This window comes from Dermacentor andersoni, chromosome 2 (assembly GCF_023375885.2).
Source record: "Dermacentor andersoni chromosome 2, qqDerAnde1_hic_scaffold, whole genome shotgun sequence".
NCBI lineage: Eukaryota > Metazoa > Arthropoda > Arachnida > Ixodida > Ixodidae > Dermacentor > Dermacentor andersoni.
Window position 1 is genome coordinate 236,236,401 of NC_092815.1, and position 23,841 is coordinate 236,260,241.

A 23,841-nucleotide genomic window follows, 5' to 3' on the forward strand; every position below is an offset into this window, starting at 1 on the left:
CAGAACCGACTTTTCATGACTGTTAAAAATGGAACTAATGGCATCAAACTCCTTATATTGGCAGACATCTTTATAACAGCGAAGCCCTACTCCTTATCAGAAGTAAGCAACGAGAGCAAATGTTCTTTCAAATACGTCACCACATGAGTGCAAAAAAGTGCGTGTTTCACATGTGGGCAAAGGTATAAAAAGCCATGTTTCTTTCAAACAAACATTGTTGAAAGTCAGCGCTTGTACGGTCGAACCTACTTATAACGATACCAGTTTAACAATATATCGGTTATAACAATGAGAAGCTTCTGCACCGACAACTTTTGTATGTTTTACATTGTGAAATAACCTGCTTACTACAATGCCTAGATGCCGCATTATCGGTTATAACGATGAAGTCTGGCTCCTGGGTGTCCTAGCTGAAAGGTAGTGAAAGACGAAATCCTTGAAAAGAAAAAAAAAAAAACGAGAAATTCGAGCCACTACACGATGAGCCACTGCTCCAACAGCCGCCACACGCTCATTTTCGAGCCATTTCCGCGCGGTTCTCTCCCATCACCCTTCGACTCCTCTGAACATGAATTTGCTGCGCCCTTAGCTCTACGCCGCCCCACCCTCTGAAACACAAATGGACTGCACCAATTGCGCCGCTTGCAGGATGCTCGCTGGCTCCTCATTCTGCGCAGCTGTGCGAACAGCTTAATCACTCGCATTCGTCATTGTTGGTTTTGTCGAAGTCATTCCTGGCCACGTGGTTTCTCAGCTTCGCTTGACACGTCGCTGAAATGAAAGATAGCTGATACGCCTGCTGATCATCGGCAATGCACGACGTTTCTGGTGAAAAGAAAGCGCACAGCTATAGATTTGGAAACTAAGTGCTTCTAACCGATGGGACGATCATCGTGAACGTGCTTGCATCAGATAGTGATGGCGACGACGGCAGTGATAATGCCATAGGGAAGGCTGCCGTTGTCCTTACAGGAGGCCCTGCAAGTGATTCAGTCCTTCCGGGGTTTCGTTTTCACGAGGAACCTTCCGCTGCACAACATAGAACACTTGGATGCCTTGGAGAAGGATGTCGGCAAGTTTTGCGTAAAGCATGCATGGCTGACGGACAGGCTTTTCTGGTGCAAGCCAGTGAGAAGTACGTGGCGAGATGCTTGTGGCGATCTCTTCTCAGCGGTTCTTCTGGATTTTTCAAGCTGACAGGCTGCCGTGGCAGCCTTCTCGAAATTTTTAAAAGGCCCCTTATGAAGCCACCAAAGTGATGCCTCGACGGTGCTCGCATATCACATGCCACCCGTGACACCCATTTGCTGTTGTTATAGCGGTGCCTTTCTTTAACACCGACAGCCGCGGCTTGTTACACGCGATCCGAGCGCCCAGGAAGCAGTTAAAACGATTGAACACAATCAGCAGCCGGGTGGAGGAAGGTGGGGGGGGGAGGAGCACTGGCCTCTTCGCCATTATAGTGTGCTAAGATCAGCTCTGCCATCCCCCTATTTTGATTTTTTTCATGCAACCCGGTTATAACAATTATCGGTTATAACAATGGAATTTTCGCGGCACTTGAATATTTTTATAAGTAGATTCGACTGTAGTGTCCTCTTCTCGTCTCGTGCCCCGTCTAAATTTTGCGCTGTTAACACCAGGATAGAAACCAAACAAGACCAAGCTGCCATTCTAGTGTATTACCATGTTGTGTAGCTGCAAGTTTCCAGAAGGTGTACATAATGTGTACTTTGATCGAAATACAACAGCTTTTGTTTTTGAGCAGTTAATTTCAAAACCACATAAGACAGACCATGCATATAATTATCTCAAAGTACTGTTTGTTGCATCTATAATTTCATCGATGTCAGCACCAGAGAAAAACACACTTCTGTTATCTGCATAAATAATGTAAGACACAGATTGATCAATCCCAACAACCTTATTTCCATAAACACTGAAATGCAGTGGGCCCAAAATATTACCATGAGACACACCACATTTTATAGAGGAATTGAAAGTTGGCTAACTACATAAACATTTTGGTAGCAATCAGTTAAGTAATTTCTAACTAAATCCAATCCAATACCATGAATGCCATATAATATAGTTTTCCACAGAACAAATCATTAATTATATTGAATGCATTTGAATAATTAATAAACGATCTTGAAGTAATTCTCATCTCAATGTTATGCAAAATTAATTCTTTCTGGTGCAAAAAGGTTGCTTGAGCACTAATGGAACTGTATCATAAATAATAACAGAAAGGATATTGAACACCTTTAATAGCCTAGTCAATACATTTTAATTAATGTAAATAACATTCTTGGAATTGTCATACCTGTTTTTCTTCCAGCCATATAACTGTTTTCATGGGTTAATCCCAAAGATAGTGCAGACTAAATGTGTAGGCCAATCCCAAAGGTAGTGCAATGAAAAAATGTGGACTTAACTTGCATTCACGGCACTTTTCAATATATATATTTTAAATATCATCTAGAATTTCTTTGAATTCATTCAGAGAAAGCGATTCAGAGAAAGCGACTCACATCTTAGGATAGTCATTACAGATGATTTCCTGAATGAAATTTTTCCTAATGCTTTTGAAAAGGCAGGTAATTTCGATATTGCCTTGTAATTACTAAGCCATTTTACGTATCCACTTTTGGAAAGTACTATTGCTTCAGTTGATTTCATTACCCTATGAAATGTACCTGCTGTTAAAAAAAGGTTATAAATGAATGTCAAGTAATGAACAATAAGGTCAACAGCAAAGCTAGATTGCTGGTTTCATTTTTAAGCCAGCTGTATATATTCACAATGGCTAATTTTGAGACCTTTGAAAGCACTAATAACTTCTCTTTCATTTGTTGGACTCAAAGCTGAGTGGCATAGGGCTGGAAGCATGTCACATAAGGCATCTTAGTAGCAAGTAGTTCAAATTAACACGGAAAAATATTCACTGAATTTCTCGGCAAGTTCTTTACCTCTAGAAGTTTGCTTTTCTACCGATCTCTGCACTACGGATAGAAAAATGCTGGAAGTCAGGAGCAAGCTGGCACTCGGCGTTCCCACCTGTCTGATACATGCGTACGGATACGTGCAACGCTTTTGGTAACTGCAGCGGCACTCGCGATCATGACCGCGGATGCATGCACACTTGGAGCGTGTCAGGCAAAAGCACCGCATTCATGGCGTGATAAACAATGAACGAGCTTAACTGGCGTTCGCAAGTGAACAGGAGTTTAGTGAAAATAGCGGACCCTGCGACACCCAATATGCCCAGACGAAAATGGGAGGTCAATTTCCAGCTGGAAAAGGGTTTTCCAGCTTCATTACCAGCTGGCTTTTTCAATACCAGCTGGAATGTAAGTTTTTCAGCTGGAAATGCGGCTGGTAATCACATTATCCAGCTGGGCCAGTTTCCAGCCAGACATGGTCCAGCTGGAAAATGATCGCTAGACTGGATGGGCTGCCAGCTGAAGCTGGAAACAGCTAGGAATGTTTCCAGCTGGACGATAGTTCAGCTGCCAGCTGGAAATGCTCAATCACAGAATGTGGATGGAAAATAATTTTCAGGAGTATGACTGTACTATTGAGCAAAAGGGTAAATGAAGCTCTTGAAAGTCATGTACTGAATAGAATTCTTACTTTTAAAATGACTATGGCAAAGAGCTGCAGAATATTTAGATGAAGGCATGCAGCAAAAGCTCAGATGATGTTGGTTTCATTAAAAAGTAAAACAACTGCCTGGTTTTAGTTTGCAGCGAATTGTGAAAAAGCGAGTATGTTTGCATTCCCTAGTACACGTTAACTAACTTGAAAGCTAGGCAAGGCTTAGCACTTTTTCTGAAATCCTGAAAGTTTTCTTTTTCTTTCTAATACACAATTATTTTGTTCTGATGGGCTTGTTGTGCCTTGTACAGGAAATTCGAGAGTTGTGAGAGTGAAACATTTTAGACCAAGTTTTTGGTTCCAGGCTCATAATTTACTGTCCTGCTTTTCTGTTTGCTTATAGGCAACAGAAATGATTAAGGTACAAAATTAGATTGTAATTCATTTTCAAGACAATAGTATTTGATACAGGACTGACTTCATTCTATATGATGTGCTTCAGAAATATATGTCCCTTCAGCACATATGTGGATATATGCTTTTAGTGTGCAACACTACCTAAAATATAATCTCTTGAAAGAAAATAATAAAATTGGTCATATGAACAATTTTTTATTGCAATTGACAGGCAAAAATATGTGTGGGAAATGACACCTTATAAATGGAACTAGCGAACAGCTTGAAGTATGTCTGTTCAAAGCATACAGAATGGCTGCGACACATATTTTGCAACTTATTAGGGGGATCAGTAAATGGCAGGAAAAAAAAGGACAACATACGGATGGAACCATGTGTTGTTCTTTTTCTGAACTCCTCTATCAGCGCTCCATCTTATAAGTTTGAAGATTTGCCAACATGCTTATTTTCAACCATTCGGTATATTGTACAATGTTCATTTCCAAGGTATGCATGATCCAATAATAAAAATGATAGCTAGTGCATTTGCTTTGTCCTAGTTTCACTGGTTACACCATATTCAACATTTTTCAGTTTCAGCATTTACATTAGGGGATCACTTTACTTCCAGCTGCATGAATGATTCGCCGATTACTTGTAGGTTAGAACCTGCACAGTAGCTCGAGAATGTGTATACACAGGAGCACAAGTGAACACAACAACACAATGCCATGCCCTTGCAAAGTTTTCTTTGTGCAGAAATCTACGAAGCCATAAACTGTAAGAAAAACTGCTGTCCCTTTGCTGCATAGTATTGATGACAGTGCAAGTATCATAGCAATGAACATTACTATGTTTTACATAGGTTCTGAAAAGTCACTAACTTTTAAACATGCAACCTTCTCGATTGAGCAGACACAGTGCAGACAATCGTTATTCGTTTATATATATATAAAGAAACAGGTAAATACAGCTTCAAACAAATATGTGCACTGTCTGCTACAAAAGGACTAGAAGCAGATTAGCTGCTTAGTTTCCGCAAGTATCTCGTGGTCATGTAATGTGCTGAAGGCAACCTGAAAGTGCTTGCAAAATTAGGTACGTTTAATCACACATTGACTAAAATCCAGCTTTATAATGTCAGCAGTTTGTAAATTGAAGGTTTAGCAGAACAAAAACTTAAGTGAGTTGTAAGGTTCCCTGAAGGTACTTCGAATCGTAAGAAAAAGACAACTACACATCAAAGGTAAACCAGACAGGATGAGTGCTCGTCCTGCATGTTGCACTCATTTAGTCTTGTTTACTTAATTGTGTAGTTGTATTTGTTATGCTTCAAAGTAAGGTTACTGCAGGAAAAAAGATGTGTCACGTAATACCAGGCTGCATGCACACATGAATTGAACATGTGGCTAAATGTCTTGAATCATGAGCTTATGAGATATGCAAGAGTATTAAGTGCATAGTTCGTACACTTTAAAACTACATGACTCAGAGTCGAACACATCAATGTATAAAAATTGCTTAAACTGCTGACAATGCAGGAGAATGCTTGGATAGCATAGCATTACTTTTATATGAAAACAATCCTAAATTATTACACATAGTTGTGGCGTATTGAATCACAATGTAGTACCAATGAGTGCATCTGTTCTTTGTAATCAAGCCAAAAGACCAAGGTATAACACTGGTATACATATAGCCACCTTAAGTAATTTTCACATACCTGCTGGTACAAAGCCTGCATGATATTCAATATTTTCATAATAGAAGAGTAACATTGAAGTTCTTGCAACATCAAGCAACCACAACATACAGAAAAGGCAGTTAAGTAAGTCTCGCAAGTGCTGTGGGAATCTATGCTAAAGCAAAGCATCTGACTTGCTAAGTGGCTGTCAGAAGCAGACTAACGGATACCCTGTCAGCAGCTGGTCTTATGCAGCACGACTTGGATGCAAAATGTCCTGCTACGTGTAGTAAGAGATATATTACTATCTCAAGCACAATACACTAGCACAATAAGGAAGTACTTCACATGCAGGCGGCAAACAGAGGAAGGAAAACTTTTCATCTCTCAAACACCTGCTTACAAGTGGTTTCGTTGATGCATCATGGAGACTGCAATTAAAAGATGCCAAGCACCGTCAGGAGTACAAAACAAAACACAAAGAAAGCAAGAGTACTTGCAAGCACAAGGCATTACTGAAGATGACTAACTTTTATTTGATTCATGACAGCTTCCCAGCTAAGGTTTTCATAAACCTTCCTAGTTTCATTTGACAGCAGCTGCTGGGTGTTGCACCTTGAACCTACTTGGCTGGTACTGAAGTTAGTTGAACATCATATAGCATCTCAAAGAGCTAGTGATTGCAAAAAATAAACTCATGAGGTTATTTACTCTGCTGGCAGCACATGCTACTATAGCCTAACTAGCAGATCATCAAATTGGATTTCTATAATTTGTTACCCTGTCCTGACCAATATTCTGCATATGGCAACATCTTTCTAAGGATGAAGAGAGCCTTATACCTACTGGAGCACTGATGGACCAGTGTTCGAAGCCTACCACTGTACACTTTATTTTTGACGCTATCTGGCTGGACAAGAATAAACCAGGGGCCAATCCTAATGCTTCACATTAAAAACTTTGGTGCCATAATTTTTTTATTGTGAGCTATTAGGTCATCAAAACCATTCATAAGAGTTAACTAAATCGCAAAAGTACTCGTGGTTATTAAAACAAAAATATATGCATGGTCGTATCTGTGCACCAATTTTGAGCAGACATTCATCACCTCGTTTTTTTGCGTTCTTAATGTGCTCACTTGGCATGACAGAGTCAACAGTGTATACTTCAGAAATAATAAAGAAGTGTTCTCCAGATGGTTCTCTGGAGCAGAATATTCTTTTTACCCTGGCATATGTGCCACCTGGAAAAACAATAGCAGTGCTATTTGTTCTGACATGTTTGCTGTACCGCTCTGATGCAATTACAGTGCACCCAACCTTCATCCTACGAAATTCAACTATTTGCTTTCCCTGTAGTTCTGTATGGGCAGAAAAATCATCATGAACTGTCTCAGGTTTGCCTAGAGAAGTAATGTTTTCCAAGCATTCTTTTGCAGCACTTTCTTTGATCAGCGAAAGTGCATAGTTGCTTGCACGTGCTTTCAGGGCTAGCAGACTGCTGCGCAAGAGAAGCCTGCTAGCAATCTGCAAGGCCACTCCATTGGCAGATGTTATTAGCTTCAAGAGCCTGCCCATATTTGTTTCAAATGAGAAACAAGAATGTGCCCACAGAGGTCCAAACAAAACAACCGACTTTGGCAAATGTAAAAGCTGGTGCACATTGTACGTCATGTTGCTCCGGCCGTACAAAAATTCAACACCAACGACAAACTCTGTAAGTAGTTGTGTGCTGAGGTCTATATCTGCACGTGAAATAGAATCCTTTAGCAGGATGAATACACCTGATGCAAGAAGGCTCCAGTGAGTCATATACTTGTCCTCAAGCACACCAGTGAGACAAGGTACACTGTAATAAAGCAACCAGTACTGCCATTCTGAGGCCTTCCAATATTTTCTAACCTGCAGCGGTCGTGGCTGACGGCTAACACATACAGGCATTCTTATTTCACCAAGCCGTTCATTTATAACCCTCACAGTAGAGGGCATGCCACAGTAATAATCTGCTCCTGTATCAGAGAGCCACAATTCTGTCAACTGTCTTGCGACACCAAGTAGAACACAATGCATGTAATCTGGGCACCATGACCAAGCAGGGCTAAAACCTGATAAGTTAATAAGTGGAGATGGGCCCTTGACTCCATGTACAGTAGTGCCAGTACGACAAGCCGCCTTCATGTCCACCAAAGTTTCTTCGTCAGTGCGATCAGGGTAGAGCTGATCCAAGCAGTATTTGATAGTACCTGTTAAAAAAAGCAAAAGTATACACACAGCAAGTTTAATTTACGGTAACTGAATCACACTTCCCTTTACACTGATCCATACTAGAGATAAAATGTGCCGAATACTCAGCCACATAGACTGGCACATTTTTTTGCAGTGGTAGCATGTATTTTAACTGGTCCAGCTTCTGACCACAGCAAAAGAGCCAAGAGTGGCATAGGACTTGCCTTGTACATTGGTTCCTGGATGGTAGCACCAGCTACAACCAAAGTAACCGTTGAACTGGACCATTTGTTGCATTGCAGCTCTGGCAGGTGCATCTGCACAGCAACATATGCAGAAAACCTGCAGGATAATGGAATATCATGTGAATATATACTCAAGAGTTGTGTCATAAATGTGTTAAAATTTTCTGTTCGGGATCATTTACCTTGGAGCGTACTTGTGTGCCAGCAAGTGTCCACGTGATACCAGTTGCATTTAGCTGCTCCAGTTGATGCACAAATGCCTGCAGCAGCATTGGCATATTTGGATGCTGATGCCCATACCACAGGAGTGGTGCCATTACATTGCTCCAACGCAGCCGGGGTGGTAATTCATTTAAAATTATTTGCACAGGCCATATGCTGTACTTTGACGACTTGAACACAGGACTGCCATCACTGTTCACAGTCAATGTTAAATCATGAGTAGCCATCCCAACCTTTTCACGTGCAGTGCGGTATTGATGGCCATCCAAGATGTCAGTCATTAAGCCATTACTGCTCTGTGGCCGGCTGAGGTTTGCTGCTAGCGCAGTGTTGGCTGTCTTGCTAGAAAGAATTGCCATCAGCTGCTTCTCAATTGGCAAAGTTACAAAAAAGCTGCCTGTGCGCACAAGATCACGGCCTACATATTTTGTGTTGCAGACTGTACATTTGACTTCAAGTTTTTGACGCTGCTCTAGGCATCCCGTTGTTTTAGCAAGCAGATGCTTGCAATCTGCGCAGTAAAAATTGAAAGTCACATCCTTCATGTCAATTCCACAAAAATTCTTAAAGAGGTATTTGCTTTCCGGAAAACATTTCTTCTCCAAGAGGTTGTTGAAAAGCTTCTGAATCTCTTCAATTGCAGCCCAGGATAGGCCAAATTTAATTGCCAAGTCCAACAGCAGCATATAGGCATCTCCTCGGGTGACTGTTCCACCTTCAATGAATGGTTCACAGAGTTCATCAGCATCTATATCTTTCGGATCACCGCTCGGACACGCACTATGTTCGCCCGGCAAACAGTCTTCGTCCGCGGACACCGGTTGGGAGAAAGATGCATCGGAAGTTGGGTGTTCACCATCACTAAAGTCACTGCAGTCTTCATCACTGTCCTTCTCTCGGGTTAAGTCTGTGTATGTAGACTCATCACAGATTTGGTCCTCGAGAGAGTTTGCTGGCGATGTTGGCGATCTCGTTGATGTCATAGGCGACTTGTGACCTTTTGGTGTTCGCGGAGCGGCGCCAAGTGGATGGTGAAGGAGCCACTTTGTAGACTTCGGCATGCTGCTGCTTGATCCAGGGTCGAGATAGACTTTACGCCTTTTTCGCGGTGCCATTTGGTATCCAAGACAAGTACAGCTATGTAATCGCGAACGAGATAGAGCTCTTGATCCACGGACAAACAGAGCGTCGAGAGCGCGGACCACATGCGCATGGACTAAAATCTACCACAACCTTTTGTGCTATACCCCGCACCGCAAATGCTCCGCAATCGTGCAATTTACAAACTCTTTTGGTAAAGAGTGACATATTGTTTATAAATGAATAATATACAATAATACATGTTAAGAAGTATGAACAAAAACCCTTTATTAAAAATGTACTACCATTTAATTTACGCACATGCGCGATCTACATGTTGGCGTTCCAAACCCTCCGCAGAGCTCCAGAGCGTGAGAAGGCCAATAGTGTTCCTCCGCAGTCCGCGCATCTGAGCGCGTGGTGCGAGCGGTGCGAGTGTCATTTGGCTTCGTGGTGGGTGCCGCGTTTGTGTTGTGGATCGTTTCGCACGCGTGCATCGTATCAGTAAGCGCGATGTTTGCTCTTGTCCGATTTGTTGAAGACAAGACAGACAAACGATATGTTATACCGGTAACCGATGTCAAGAACTTCCATCCCGAAAATGAATTGGATTTTGACAATACGATGCCTTACGACGCATACTGGCGGGACGAAGACAACGAGGAGAACAGTGGCGTATACGTCGTACAGATTCTCAAGCTCGCAGGTAAATACTTTGTTAGAGTGCCCTGCTGGTTAAAAAAAAAGTGCAGTTCACAGAATTGTGATATCGTTTTTCACTGCCGAGTTAGAGTTGTAAACTTCATAGTTTCGTTTTCTCAACTTTTCAATTTTCGACAATTTTAAATAAACAGTTGACAACCGCAGTAAAAAAATTACAAACCAACATTCACTAGATATTAAGTTTTGCTTTTAAGTGCAACAAACCTCGATTTTGATGCAATGGTTGTCGAGATAAACGAATTCTCCTTTTACATGTATTTAGATAGGAGCACCGGAGCTAAAAGTTAGCTGCACCGACTTTTCTGGAAATTACTGCCTGTCGGTTGAGTGTAATAGAATAAGGATACTGGCTGCGCATAAACTTGTAACAATTTGAGCACGCACTTATAGTACTTGTATATTGTTTTAAAGATACGTATTTAAGAGGAAGCTTTAGCTCGGGCCCAACTCCGACGCGGCCTATTCAAATACATGTAAAAACGCAAAAACGTTTTTCTGAGATAACCCCTGGACCGATTTTAACGAAATTTGTTGCTTTTGAGAGAGAAAGTTAAATTCTAGTGACTGTTGGAAGCGGAATTTTGATTTAGGGCTTGCATTTTGTTAAAGAGATTTACAAAATTTCAGAAGTTTGAAAAATATAGAAGCACGAAGTTTACAAACTAATAGCTCTGCATCAAAAAGAGATATCGCGGTTCTGTAAACGGCACCCATTAGATCATTCAAAGCGGACAAATTTCGTATGTCATTTTACATCTTACGTGAGTTTGTTACGTTGTTTACGAGGGTTCTGCAAAAGTTGTAATTACATATTAATAAATTTTTTGAGATTCATGCATAAGATGTCAAATTTGTCCGCTTTAGATGTGCTATTAAGTACAATTCACAGAATTGTGATATCACCTATTCTTACTGAGTTAAGGGCAAGATATACTCCGGCGTAACGCGCGCGCGGCCACGCGCGTCGCGGTTAAGCGGCGTTGGTGAAAAACGCGCACTCTACATTCCGGCGTCACGGCGTAGCCGGCGTGCCCAGGTGCGCTTGGCGAACTCAACGCCGCCGGCGCGGAGATAGAGCGTGTTCTATTTCACGCGGCTGACGCTAGACCAGAATGCGCTGCAGCGGCAGCGAGCAGAAGGCAGAATGGCGGCCTGCGGTGCGCGTATTGACAGTGCGGCTGTGGTTTTTTCAACATCCGTGTGGGATGACAGCGCGAGTGAAGACGCCTGCTTGAAGCGATTTGCAACCTTCCATGTGTATACGATGTGAAACGCATGGACTACCGCGACACAGAGCGGAAGAACAAGGCGTGGGAAGCTATACGAAAGCAGTGTGGTCTCGCCACAGGTAAGCTGCATTTCGCAGCTCCTGTGCTAGCGGTGGTAGTCGCCGAGTTGAGGACGCTTGTCGAATAGCTTTCGCATGTACATACGTGGTCCGCTTCCGTTTTTGACGTAGCCGAAGTACTAGCAATATGAGTGCGATGTTCTGGCTGTCAGGCACGGCGGCCGCATTTCGATGGGGGCGAAATGCGAAAAACACCCATGTGCTTAGATTTAGGTACACGTTAAAGAAACCGAGGTGGTCGAAATTTCCAGAGTCCTCCACTACGGTGTGCCTCATAATCAGAAAGTGGTTTTCGCACGTAAAACCCTGTTTCCTTTTTCTGGCTGTCAGGACAAGTTAACGCCATCCCGCAAATGTTTTCGTTTTAGGCGCACAAACAGCGCGCGGAACGAGAAGCGCGCGCGCTACCCGAACGGCGAGGGTATATGCAAGACGCGCATGCGCCATGTAAACAGCTGTTCGCCGCGGCGGTGAAGTTGCGCTCCCGGACGCACAGATGGCGCCAGCCTCGAGCTGCGCGCGCGCGCCGAACTCTAGAGGAAGCAAATTTCTTGCACCCCTGGCGTCGCTAGCGCAGCGTATCCGACTTCGCCTGCCGCGGCCTGGCGCGCCGAGAACGCCGGACATTATCTTGGCCTTTACAGAGTTGTAAACTTGATAGTTTCGTTTTCTGAAAATTTTCGATTTTTGCCAATTTTTAATAAAAAATTGACGACCTAAATCGAAAATTCGAAACCAACAGTCACTAGATTTTAAGTTTTTCTTTTAAATGCAACAAACCCCGTCAAATTTGGTACTGTGGTTGCCGAGAAAAACGAATTCTCCTTTTACATGTATTTAGATAGGAGCACCCGGGCTAAAGCTTCCTCTTAAGGGCTCGGCAAATTAATATGCTGCTCGAAACATTGCATTTCAAAGTGTAAAGTGTAGGGGAGTGGACGCAAATGGTGTAGAACTTTGTGGAAGGCACGCGGGTCCGAACGATTAGTCTGGAACATTCGACGACATCCACTCCCCTACACTTTACGCTTTGAAATGCAATGTTTCGAATTCAGCTGGCAACTGGCAGGCAGTGCGAGGGGACGTTTTGCGGCGCTTTGACCTCATTAATTGGCATTATTTCAGCATTAACATTATGGCTTCGAAGAAGCCGTCAGAAATTACAAGTTGGTGACAGCGGTGGGTGGGCGAGCGCGCGCCGCTAAAGCCTGGGAAAAAAAGCGAGCATGCCAAAGGCACATCGCGGAACGTCAAGCCTGTGCCACTGACCTTGCAGCGGCATGGACCAACTGCCTAGCATGTTAAATAACGGTGCGCTTATACTTGCTACTTACTACCGCTTGAATATGATCCTTCTTTGCACGATACCGGCACAGTCTGACGGCGGTGAAATGACTGTTGCCCACTCAATATGCCCTCGCTTGATCGGGACTCGGATAATTACACTTTTGACAATAAAGCCATGTGTCCGCGGAAATGTATCTATGCTAAATATATTGAGGGTTACTAGCGTTTCTTGATATATAGGTTTCCAAATATAATGCAGTCAATGAAACATGTCTGTTGTTTTATACTCTTTGCAGCCACAAGGGAAGAGATGGCAAGAGAAACAAAAAACAAGAGAGTGCCCATTCCACCGATCAGGCTGTCAGATGTGGAGGACTTGCCCCTCTCTGAAGGGGATGTGAATGCTAAAAAGAAGAACATAAGACAGGTACATGCATATTTTGCTTTGTCTATACACAGCAAACACCAGACTACTAAGTTTTCAACAGTGTCACTAATTTCCAGTATTGTCATCCATTATAGCAGGACAAGGCCAAGCAGGCAAATCAGGCTGCATCAAGAAAGCAGCAGTACGAGGCTGTTCTCCGACAGCACATGGCACATGCCCTAAAGAATGTTGATGTTGCTAAGGAGGCTGCTGCACCATTGCCCACACCTCGCACCTCCACCAAACAGTCACGAGGGTCACAAGTATGTAGAAAAGAAACAAGTATCTTGCAGTGTCTGAAAGACCAACACGGCTGTGCAATGTTAACTTCTGACGTGCCTTTCTTGTGCTACGAGGTATTACTGCATTGATGGCATGCTAACTTGCGAACACCTTGTCACGATATGCTGGAAGAAGTGGTCATGCATGCAGTCTTTTTTAAACTGAAAGCAATGAGCCAGGAAATTGATTCACACCTTATTTTGCTTATGTTGTGTTTGCACTGCATTGTTAAAACCCCATATTGACTGAGATGCACAAATTTATGCTTTTGCATACATGCTGCAAATGTAGGTTAAGGCATCAGCAGAAAGTGACTTCGTTAAGTGTTGACTTATGCAAAAAGGTATAAAATACAGGTGGGTGACTTTAGGTACACTTTGAGGAGCAATTACTAATGCATAAAAGCTGGCATATAAACCAGTACGGTAGTCAGTATGTGGCACAACGTTGCATACCCTTTTGGCAGCCTATTTCTCTCTGATGTAGCAAAATTTGGGAAACAAATGGAATGACTAGTATCTGGAGGTTCTTGCCCACTTAATTATTTAAGTGCCCACAGTCTTGTGTCTTCACATTTGTAATGGATATCTGGTATGTGACCATAATTGTAAGGTACCAGTGAGTCGCTGTCAACTTGCGATATCATGAATTTGTAAATGCCAATAAGGGTAAATCGTTGGGCAACTTGGTAGCAGCACGTAGTCGTATCTTATGCAGCATGAAAATGGTTTTACGGAAACAAAGAAGTACAGATGAGAAAAAAGACACTTTTTCTGCTTTCTTATTCTAGAAAATGATTTGCACATTGCACAAACTTTTACCATTAAGAACTATTTTTATTGGCTTCTTTAAGCTTACCACTGTTTCCCTGTGGCTTGAAGAATGTCATGTAACGATCTCATGTATGGGCAACCTTGTTCTCTGTTACCTTCCGCTTTGGCTAGCATTAATTTGTGCCCCTTGAGACAAACCCACATGGCATGACCAAATAATAAGACTTGTTTCAGTACTCTTGCTTTGATAGAAGATTTGAAATTTATCTCCCGCATCACCGATAAATCATTTGGCAATCCATGGGATTCTTAAAGCTATATATGTCAGTACCAGAGATCAAAAGAATTTATGATAAGCAGTAGTCTGATGCTGTACACTGCACCACATCATCTTTGAGTTATGGGGTGCCACGACAGTCACACTTTCTTTTTTTTACATAGCACATGCTGTTTGAGTTGTTCTTCTAAAATAGGATATTTCAGCACTAAAGTGTGCACACTTAAGTGCAATTTTGTTGAACAATACACCAACAAATAGCAAAAACGTCTTGGCATACTGAATGTGATGTGTGAAACTTGATGTGCATTTTAGGATCAGCTTGAGAGTGAAGACACAAAACCATGGCCTACAGGAAAAAAAACAATGGTGTTGCTAATGCTTTTTGTGGATGATAAAGGCATCACAATAAACTACGTGGAAGGTCCCCCTGCTACCCAGCTTAGCACCCACGTCTCTGCCAAATATCTTTCTTATTAGTCACTTTGATCAAACATGGGTGTAAAGTTGCTGCAGTTTGAGAAAATTTGGCGCTAACCGAGATACAATATAGGGAGCCCCAGAAATGCTGCTACTACCACAATCTTGGTGCATACCCCAATTTTGTTGTGGGAGTGTTCAATGGAAAAAGTGTATGCACCTCACAATTTTTTTTTTTTTTTTGCACAGGTCAAAAGGAAGCTGTATGATGAAACCAGCGATTCAACAGACGATGAATCGCTGGTTTCTTCAAAAGAGCTAATAACTGCACGAAAAGATGCAAAATACTGGAAAATGCAGTGCCGCATTGAGCGGGAGCACAATGCATCATTGAAAAAACACATAGAGTTTTTGGAAAATAACATTAGAACACAGCTGAACAACTGTAAGCATTACTTCATTTTTATTGTAATTGAGTGTATTATATGCTGTCTAACAATGACCACTTTTCATGTTTTCCTAGTTGCCCAAATACTTGACATGCAGAGAAGCGAGAGATGTGAAGGTAAGCAGTCATAAATGCAGCACTGTCAGCTGTAAGGTACCTAATATCCTGTATTATCAAGTGCTCATCAAAGTGTCACTTCTGAAGCTATATTCCTGCAACATTTAATAAAACAACTTATTTGCAGTCTTGTGGCAAGTTTGCAGGTGTATTTAACAAGCATTCTCTACAGTATGCATTGTATTTGTGTAGCCAACTATTTTTGTTAAGTATTCTGATAAGAGAGAAGAGAAAGCTTTGCATGGGGAATTACAGCATGGACATTAGTATGGGATAACAGCAGTTAAGCTAAAGACCAAGAATACATAGTTTTTTTCCAAACAGGCACATCAGCGCAGGTCAAAGTAACTCAAGTGTATGGTTGCACGTACAACTCAAAGTTTTCATTACACAGGTGTGAGCCAGCACAGACTGCAACAGCAGTTGTATTGCTGCTGGTCCAACAGCTAGTCTCAAATGGCCACTGGCCGTTAGAGTACTAAGTGTACCAGCAATATCTCTCATTGCACATTTATGGTGACCAAATGCATATGTATCTCAAACTTTTTATTGTACAGGTGAGAGACGACAAAATCTGGAAGCACCACTAGTGGCACCTACTACAGAGCAGCCTCAAGGAGTGGCTGCTTTTATCGAAGACGGTGAATGTACTTGCAACATTGTTAATTGAACGAAATTTTGATGTGAACCTATTTTAATTATACTTATTGTTGTCTGTCTCACATTTGCTGCTTTAGCACCAGATTTGTCTGTGCCAGACGCCTTAGACAATACGAAAGGATGCCAGGACGGCAACTTTGTGGCCACATCTGATGGACGTGTGAGTATGGTTGTTGCTCACCTATACCACAAATTTATTGTTAGCACCCAAATTCAAATAAAACTTGTTCTTCAAACTCTTCACATGGATGTGTTATAAGCAGCAGTTGCCTCTAGTGCTGTAATACTAGTTGACGCTGTATATAGCAATAAACACATTTTTTTCGCTTTCTTCCAGTTCCACTTGTCTGGTGGAATTTATGTCATGCCTGAGCAAGCGGAAAAACTGTTCAGAAATAAAAAGCCAAGCATCCTTGTGAGAGACACGGCCCAAGTGATCTGGGGCAATGAACTATTGGCAAAAAGAAGTGTCAGCGGCAGACTCGCACCAACAAAAAGTGGCAGCAGCGAGCAGCCATCCAAGCAGCTGACGCCTGCAAAGGTGGAGGTTGTTTATGGTAGGTACTTATTGCTTAAGGTTTGTTAAAGAGTATGCATTTTTCCAGCTGATCACTGTGATCATCTCTTGAGATACATTATTTTCGTTATAGATTGTCTGCGGCACTGGGGTCAGATACACAACCAGGACATCAGCGCTGCGGAGCGTGCTCTGCCAAGGACCCTCAGTGAAAAAATTCAAGATGTAAAAAGAAAACTTCGCCTTCCACAGTGAGAAAGTGCTGTCAAGTACTAGAGTACCACTGTAAATATTTTTAAATATATGTACATTGTGTTTTTGACTGCTGGAGTTTTGTCCTCTATGCATATGGCTGAGTGGTTGCTCAAAACAACCAGCTATATGCCCTTCTCCTTGGAAGAAAAGCACTGTATGGTAGTGTGAAACGTAATCGATCCTGTTAAACTTTTTTTCCAGTGCAGAACTCGGCTTGATTTAATTCTGTCTACCAGAAGGACATTTCCAGCTCGGTAGCTGAGACTCCAAGTGGAAATTGCTTCATTTTCAGCTGGAAACGGCTTCGATTCCAGTTATCACAGGAACCCTTTCAAGCTAGATTGAGAGAATTCTCTAGCTGGAACAGGGACACTTTCCAGCTGGAATAGGAGCACTTTCCAGCTGGAAAGAGGAGCGATTTCCTGCTGGAAGAGGAGCAATTTCCAGCTGGAAGAGGAGCAATTTCCAGCTGGAAGAGGAGCAAGTTCCAGCTGGATCAGAAGTTCCAATCCCAGCTGGAAAGAGTCATTTCCAACTGGAACATTTTCCAGCTGGGAAGGATTTCCGGTTCAATAATACAGCTGGAACTGGAAATTTTTTCCATCTGGGAATGAATGGCCAGTTTCGGTATATTATCATTTTACGCCGCTCAGACGCTGTGCACTCATACCTAGCCGCTGGGTAATCTCCTCCGCCTCCTCGGGGGTAGCAGCGACGCCAAATTTCGGTACGGTGACGCCGTTTTCTTGGAGAAGCTGCATGCTGACGTTCTCGTGAAGGTTGAGGTTCCTGCGCTGAACCCATCCTCCCAAGGCATCCTGTTTGACCTTGGAGCGGGCAAGGCATTTGTATCACTGACCCGCCGCAGAGGGCATGGCACAACTATTGGCACTGTGCCGCGTACACTACGTGCTACCGGTTAGATTAGGGCGTGCAGCTCACCGGTGCATCGCAACTGATTACACGACCGTTTTCGGCGCCGGCATAGTCGACGCAATTGAAGATGAGAAATAAAGCAAATGTGAATCTCAATCAGCGTCTATACGGCTGCAACAACAACGGGGCATCGATAAATAAGCTCTAATTTCCTTTATAATGCCAAGCACCTTGAAAAACTTGGAAGAATCTCAGAAGAAATCCAGCTGTTTACCACGACAATCTGGCATCTAAAGCGGCTGTGGGCCGCGGAACTTGACCGCTCAGCATATAGGCAGAACGAGATCTGTTATATCGCATGGAAATAATAGAACAGGGTTCTCCCACCTTTAGGTTACGTTGTAAAGCAATATTTTCTGCAATCCGCACTGCTCTCCGTAGGAAAGTCGCCATTTTAGCTCAGGATCGCATGCGCCTGTGCAAAATGCCCTTCCTGCGGCAGGATGTGGAGCGGGAATCAGAAACTGAAACTGCTGGCGATGTTTGAATGGAATGCGGGTTATTTTGCATGGACTAGCACGTAAGTTGGGATCGTTTTAAATGCGTGAGAGATGAGATACTACTAAGCAAAACTTTTGTATTAATAGAACGTTTATGTTTTACTGCCAATCAGTTTTGAGTCATTAATTTCAAGTAATACCCTTAAAAACTCAGCTCGGTCTCGAAACCGAAACCTTAATATCGCAAGAACTCTTCGTAAAACTGAAGTTTGAATTCTCTCTGCAGCTCTGTGATTACTCAAAATGCGAGGATATCGCAAGTAAAAACATTTTTTTCTACTTTGCTAGAGAAACACTGCACAACGTTCACGAAAGTTGTTAACGCATAGAGAAATACGGTCAAAGCGGCGCCGTTCGTGAAACGGCAAGGGAAATGGTTTGAAGCCACCCGCTAGGCAACTGAGTGGAGCTACTTCTAGTAAACTCTGGTACTGTAGTGGAGCTGATGGACTGGATAGGCTTCGTTTGATGCACGAACGAATTCATTGTGCGATTGTTACAGTGGGCGGCTAGTTAAACGCGGGTCGACGGAAAACTTTGTGCGGATCGCATGCAAGTGTTTAGTGCGGATGTTGTCCGTTCGCTCCGTCATACCATGCCTCCGGCGGTAGCGTGAACACGCCCTGTCTGTGATTGATCAACGCCTCGGTGGCATCAGCAGATCCCAGTGACACGGTAACTCCTTGTTTACGCTCCCGTGTGCCGCACCGTGAGTCATGCTCTGGTGTACGCGAATTTCACTCCGTGTCTGTGCCACGGGACTTTTGTGCCGCGATTAATGGGACGGCTTGTGTCTATCTTATGAAGTTTTGTGTTGTCATCAAAGTTGCCGGTATCGCCGCGACCGAATAGCAATTTGAGCGTCGTCGCGCGGCTTGAAAGGTAATGCTCGCTGTCCGTCAAGATGACCGGCTGGCGCAGTGATATGCGATTGAAGCACGTGCCGGTCGCAGGGGATGGAAAGAACTGCAAAGGCGCGGTTGGGCTCTTTGTGTGCAGGGCGGACTGGGTGTATTTTTAGCGTGTGTCGAGCTCAGGCTAGTCACCCGATAGCAGACATCCGCCGGTTGCGTGCCCTCGCCGTGCGAAGCAAATATTTGATTATCGCGTTGTGTGAACCGGACGGTATGCAGCAATGGCTTAATAGAAATTTCACATTTCTGATTCGCTTCTCGTTTCCCAAGAATTAGCACATGTCCGCGCGCCATATCATATGGGCACTCTGGGATTCGCAAGCGGAAGGAATAAAAATCGGGGACTGGGGTTTGTATTTTACTGCTCAGATGGTTTGCGCAGCCGCGATGCCTTTTTGAATATGTTTGCTTGGCCGTCTACTGCAGGTAGTCGGGCAGTATAAATGTTCTCTGTGTAATAGTGCCACGAAAGCACTAGTAAAGAATGTAACTGCTGTGCGAATGAGCAGCCATGCATTCTTCAGCATACCATTAACGCAGTGGGTTTTCATGCTTACCATTATTTGCGGAGCTGACTACATTGGCATTATTGCTTTCCTTATGTATGGGCAAACAATGTGCTTGGAAAACAGCCATGTGCTGCAATCACATTGCACTTAAAGCTCCCATGAAGCCTGTGCACGGAGAGGGACAGAGAAGCTTTTCATTTGAAGACTGATTTTTGCCGGAATGCATGGGACCACTGACATGTTACTCTGCCTAGTGAGGTGTTAGCAAATTCAAAGATTTCTGAAGAGAATTGGAGGGGGGGAAACATTCATGAGTGAACCTGAGTGATCTTTACAGGTGGGATGGAGGCAAAAAGGGCCACGTAATTTCACATATTTGAGCTGCTTTAGCTGATTAAAAAAGTTTGAAATTTGCTAGGTTGAGACTCTGGTTCCTTTTCTGATAAGAAATCAACTAGACCCATGTAGACACTGTCAATATCCATGGCATCACAAAAAGCTGGTACTTCGGCGTAGTGTCTCCATCCACCATTCAATCTCACTTTTTTTTTGCTTGCCAAACGATCTTTCTCTGCAGAAATGGCTGTTCATTGCAGAAGCATAATTTACTAATACAGCTTAGTGTTCCTTTTTAGTGTCCGTTTAAAAAAAGTGTCTGGTCATCGGGTCAACTTTGTCAGTAATTCTCAGTGATAACTTCTCAGTGAAAGCCATCTGTGGCACATGCACAGCCAGCATAGAGGTTTTGTTTGTTCAAGACACACTGCCAGTGTACTTTGCTCTGGGCATACAAGTGACTATTGGCGTAATATTTTTTATATATTTTATGTTTTGTCTAGAGCATGGGGGGGAAAAATCTACACAAGAGGCAAATTGTAGCACTCAGTGTCAGGTCTTTCTGTGTGTGCTTTACAACTTATTGAATGCCTCTTGTGCCCTTAAGCGGACATCTTTTATATCTTCAAAAGGAAGCATTCCTCAGTTGGGCCTACCAAATGAGCTAACTAGGCACACTACACAAATCGTCACCACTTGTTCAACTTGAGTGACGGCAATGTGGCAACGGAAATGACCCTGTCAACATTTAATTGCCAAACTCTGTCGAGTGAGGCTAGCTTAGCAGGACTCTTTGAGGAACTATCAGACATTGTTTGGGATATCATCGGCCTTAGTGAGATTAGCAGAACTGGTAAGGCTTATACATTGCTGAATAACAGACATGACCTCTGCTATAGAGGTCTCCCAGTTAAGAAGCGATACGGTGTAGGATTCCTAATCCATAAGGACGTAGCAGGCAACATTGACATCTAATCATGATGATGATGAAGTAGATCAGTTTTATGAAGATGTTGAATTAGCGATGAGAAAAGTGCAAACTCAGTATACTGTAGTAATGGGTGACTTAAATGCAAAAGTGCGGGAAAAGCAGGCTGGTGAACAAGCAATTGGCAACTATGGCGCCGATTCTAGGAATGCTAGAGGAGAGATGCTGGTAGAATTCACAGAAAGGAATAAGCTAAGAATAATGAACACCCTAACGGTGAAACAAAAAATGAAATTGATTTCATACTTTCTGCTGATCCCGGTCATAGTGCAGGATGTAGAAGTGTTAGGTAGGGTAAAGTGCAGTGGTCATTGGTTAGTGAGGGCTAGGATTCACCTCAATTTGAAGAGAGAAAGTAAAATTGGTCAAGAAACAGGTCAACTTAGAGGCACTAAGAGTAAAAGCAGACAAATTCAGGCTGGTACTTGCCAACAAATAAGCAGCCTTAGAACAGAGAGATGAAGATGACATAGCAGTAATGAATGAAACCGTAGCTAGGTTGGCTTCAGAGGCAGCAATTGAAGTAGGAGGCAAGGCACCAAGGCAACCAGTAGGCAAGCTCTCCCAAGTAACTGAGGACCTATTAAAGAAACGACAAAGAATGAAAGTGTCCAACTCAAGAAGGAAGATAGAATTCGCGGAACTGTGAAAACTGATCAACAAGGCGAACATAAGTGATATCCGAAACTCTAATGTTAGAAAGACTGAAGAAGATGCAAAAAATGGACGCAGCCTGAAATCAGTGAGAAGGAAACTTGGCATAGGACAAACCAAGATGTATGCTCTGAAAGAGGAGTCTGGATACCTCAATTAGAAACAGTAATGAACAGGATACAGAAGGTCCTCCTGTAAGTAGCGATGAGGTCAGAAGGGCCTTGCAAGACATGAAACGGGGAAGAGTGGCAGGAGAAGATCTAATAACAGTCTGTTTAATCGAAGATGGAGGAGACATAATGCTTGGAAAACTGACGGCTCTTTATATGAAGTGTCTTATCGACTGCAAGGGTCTCAGAAAACTGGAAGAATGCAAACATTATCTTAATCCACAAGAAGGGAGACGTTAAGGAATTGAAAAATTATAGGCCCATTAGCTTACTTCCAGCATTATTTAAAATACTTACCAAAATAATCTCCCATAGAATAAGGGCAACATTAGCCTTTAGTCAACCAAGGAAACAGGCTGGCTTCAGGAAGAGATACTCTACAATGGATCACATTCACGTCATTAATCAGGTTATCGAGAAATCCGCAGATTACAATAAGCCTCTCTATATTGCATTCATAGATTACGAAAAGGCATTTGATTCAGTAGAGATATCAGCAGTCATAGAGGCATTACGTAATCAAGCAGTACAGACCGCTTACGTAAATACCTTCGAAAATATCGGCAGAGGTTCCACAGCTACCTTAATTCAACACAAGAAAGCATAAAGATACCTATAAAGAAAGGTGTTAGAGAGGGAGACACAATCTCACCCATGCTATTCACTGCGTGCTTGGAAGAAGTATTCAAGCTATTGAACTGGGAAGGCTTTGGAGTAAGGATCGATGGCAAATATCTCGGCAACCTTCGGTTTGCCGATGACATTGTTCTATTCAGCAACAATGCAGATGAATTACAACAAATGATTGAGGACCTTAACAGAGGGAGTTTTAAAGTGGTGTTGAAGATTAATATGCAGAAGACAAAGATAATGATGAATAGCAAGGCAAGGGAACAAGAGTTCAAGATCGCCAGCCAACCTCTAGAGTCTGTGAAAAAGTCCATTTACCTAGGTCAATTAATCATAGGGAACCCTGATCATGAGAAGGAAATTCATTGAAGAATAAAAATGGGTTGTATCGCATACGGCAGGCATTGTCAGCTCCTGACTAGAAGCTTACGATTATCATTGAAAAGGAAGGTGTACAATCAGTGCATTTTACCATGGCTGACATATGGTGCAGAAACTTGGAGGTTGACAAAGAAGATTGAGAACAAGTTAAGGACCGTGCAAAGAGCAATGGAATGAAAAATGTTAGGCGTAACGTTAAGAAACAGAAAAAGAGCGGTTTGGATTAGAGAGAAAACGGGTATAGTCGATATTCTAATTGATATTAAGAGAAAAAGATGGAGCTGGGCAGGTCATGTAATGTGCAGGTTAGATAACTGATTGACTATTAGGGTTACAGCGTGGATACCAAGAGAAGGGAAATGCAGTCAAGGACGGCAGAAGACTAGGTGGTGCGATGAAATGAGGAAATTCGCGGGCGCTAATTGGAATTGGCTGGCACAGGACAGGGGTAATTGGAGATCGCAGGGAGAGGCCTTCGTCCTGCAGTGGAAATAAAACAGGCTGCTGCTGCTGATGATGATGATGAATGTGGCATCTATTTTGGCTGGGTATTACATGCGACAAACTTTCTTTTAAGGCTCGGACAATGTACTTTTAAGGCTATTATTGTTCCTTTAGTGCAACATGCTAATGCTAGTTTTTTTATACAGATACCTGTGAAAGATACTTGATAACAATTTTTCTTGTGTAGTCACGGTCAATGCACACCTACTATGCAGGAAACAGAGATAAGTGAGTGTGATAGCTATTGTGTGCTGGCCTAATACAGAAGTCAAAAACAAGTGTAGCCTCAGCCATAACAGCAGTTTATCAAGACGATTATCCTGAAGCTTGTGC

The 23,841-nt window shown here is 42.7% G+C and overlaps 3 protein-coding genes and 1 long non-coding RNA gene across 8 annotated transcripts in view; 2 read left to right on the forward strand and 2 right to left on the reverse strand.

Annotated features, from left to right (window-relative positions):
• The window catches only part of ScsbetaA (Succinyl-coenzyme A synthetase beta subunit, ADP-forming), a 79,185-nt gene extending 60,827 nt beyond the window's left edge, over positions 1-18,358 (reverse strand). The window contains exons 1-2 of one of the 3 annotated variants that reach the window (XM_050186746.3): positions 18,250-18,358; positions 17,657-17,804 (exon numbers count right to left, since the gene is read on the reverse strand). In XM_050186746.3, coding sequence (XP_050042703.2) covers positions 17,657-17,804; positions 18,250-18,315 — 214 coding nt within the window. In that variant the 5' untranslated portion in view covers positions 18,316-18,358. Of the gene's footprint in view, positions 1-17,656; positions 17,814-18,249 lie in introns of all 3 variants that reach the window. The other 2 variants (XM_050186747.3, XM_055075716.2) reach the window with 2 other exon arrangements.
• On the reverse strand, positions 6,464-8,064 carry LOC140216234 (uncharacterized). The gene has a single exon (XM_072286634.1). The coding sequence runs from the start codon at positions 7,855-7,857 to the stop codon at positions 6,679-6,681; it is 1,179 nt and encodes a 392-aa protein (XP_072142735.1). The 5' UTR covers positions 7,858-8,064; the 3' UTR covers positions 6,464-6,678.
• Positions 16,180-17,053, forward strand: LOC140216235 (uncharacterized). The gene is made up of 3 exons (XR_011892933.1): positions 16,180-16,374; positions 16,552-16,771; positions 16,865-17,053. It is a non-coding gene; the product is annotated as an uncharacterized lncRNA (long non-coding RNA).
• Positions 18,359-18,693: 335 nt separating the features above from the next.
• The window catches only part of LOC126539926 (ras-related C3 botulinum toxin substrate 1-like), an 81,288-nt gene continuing 76,140 nt past the window's right edge, over positions 18,694-23,841 (forward strand). Inside the window, exon 1 of one of the 3 annotated variants that reach the window (XM_050186751.3) lies at positions 18,694-19,131. The gene's annotated coding sequence lies outside the window, so the exon portion shown is untranslated. The remainder of the gene's footprint in view (positions 19,132-23,841) is intronic. The other 2 variants (XM_055075717.2, XM_050186750.3) reach the window with 2 other exon arrangements.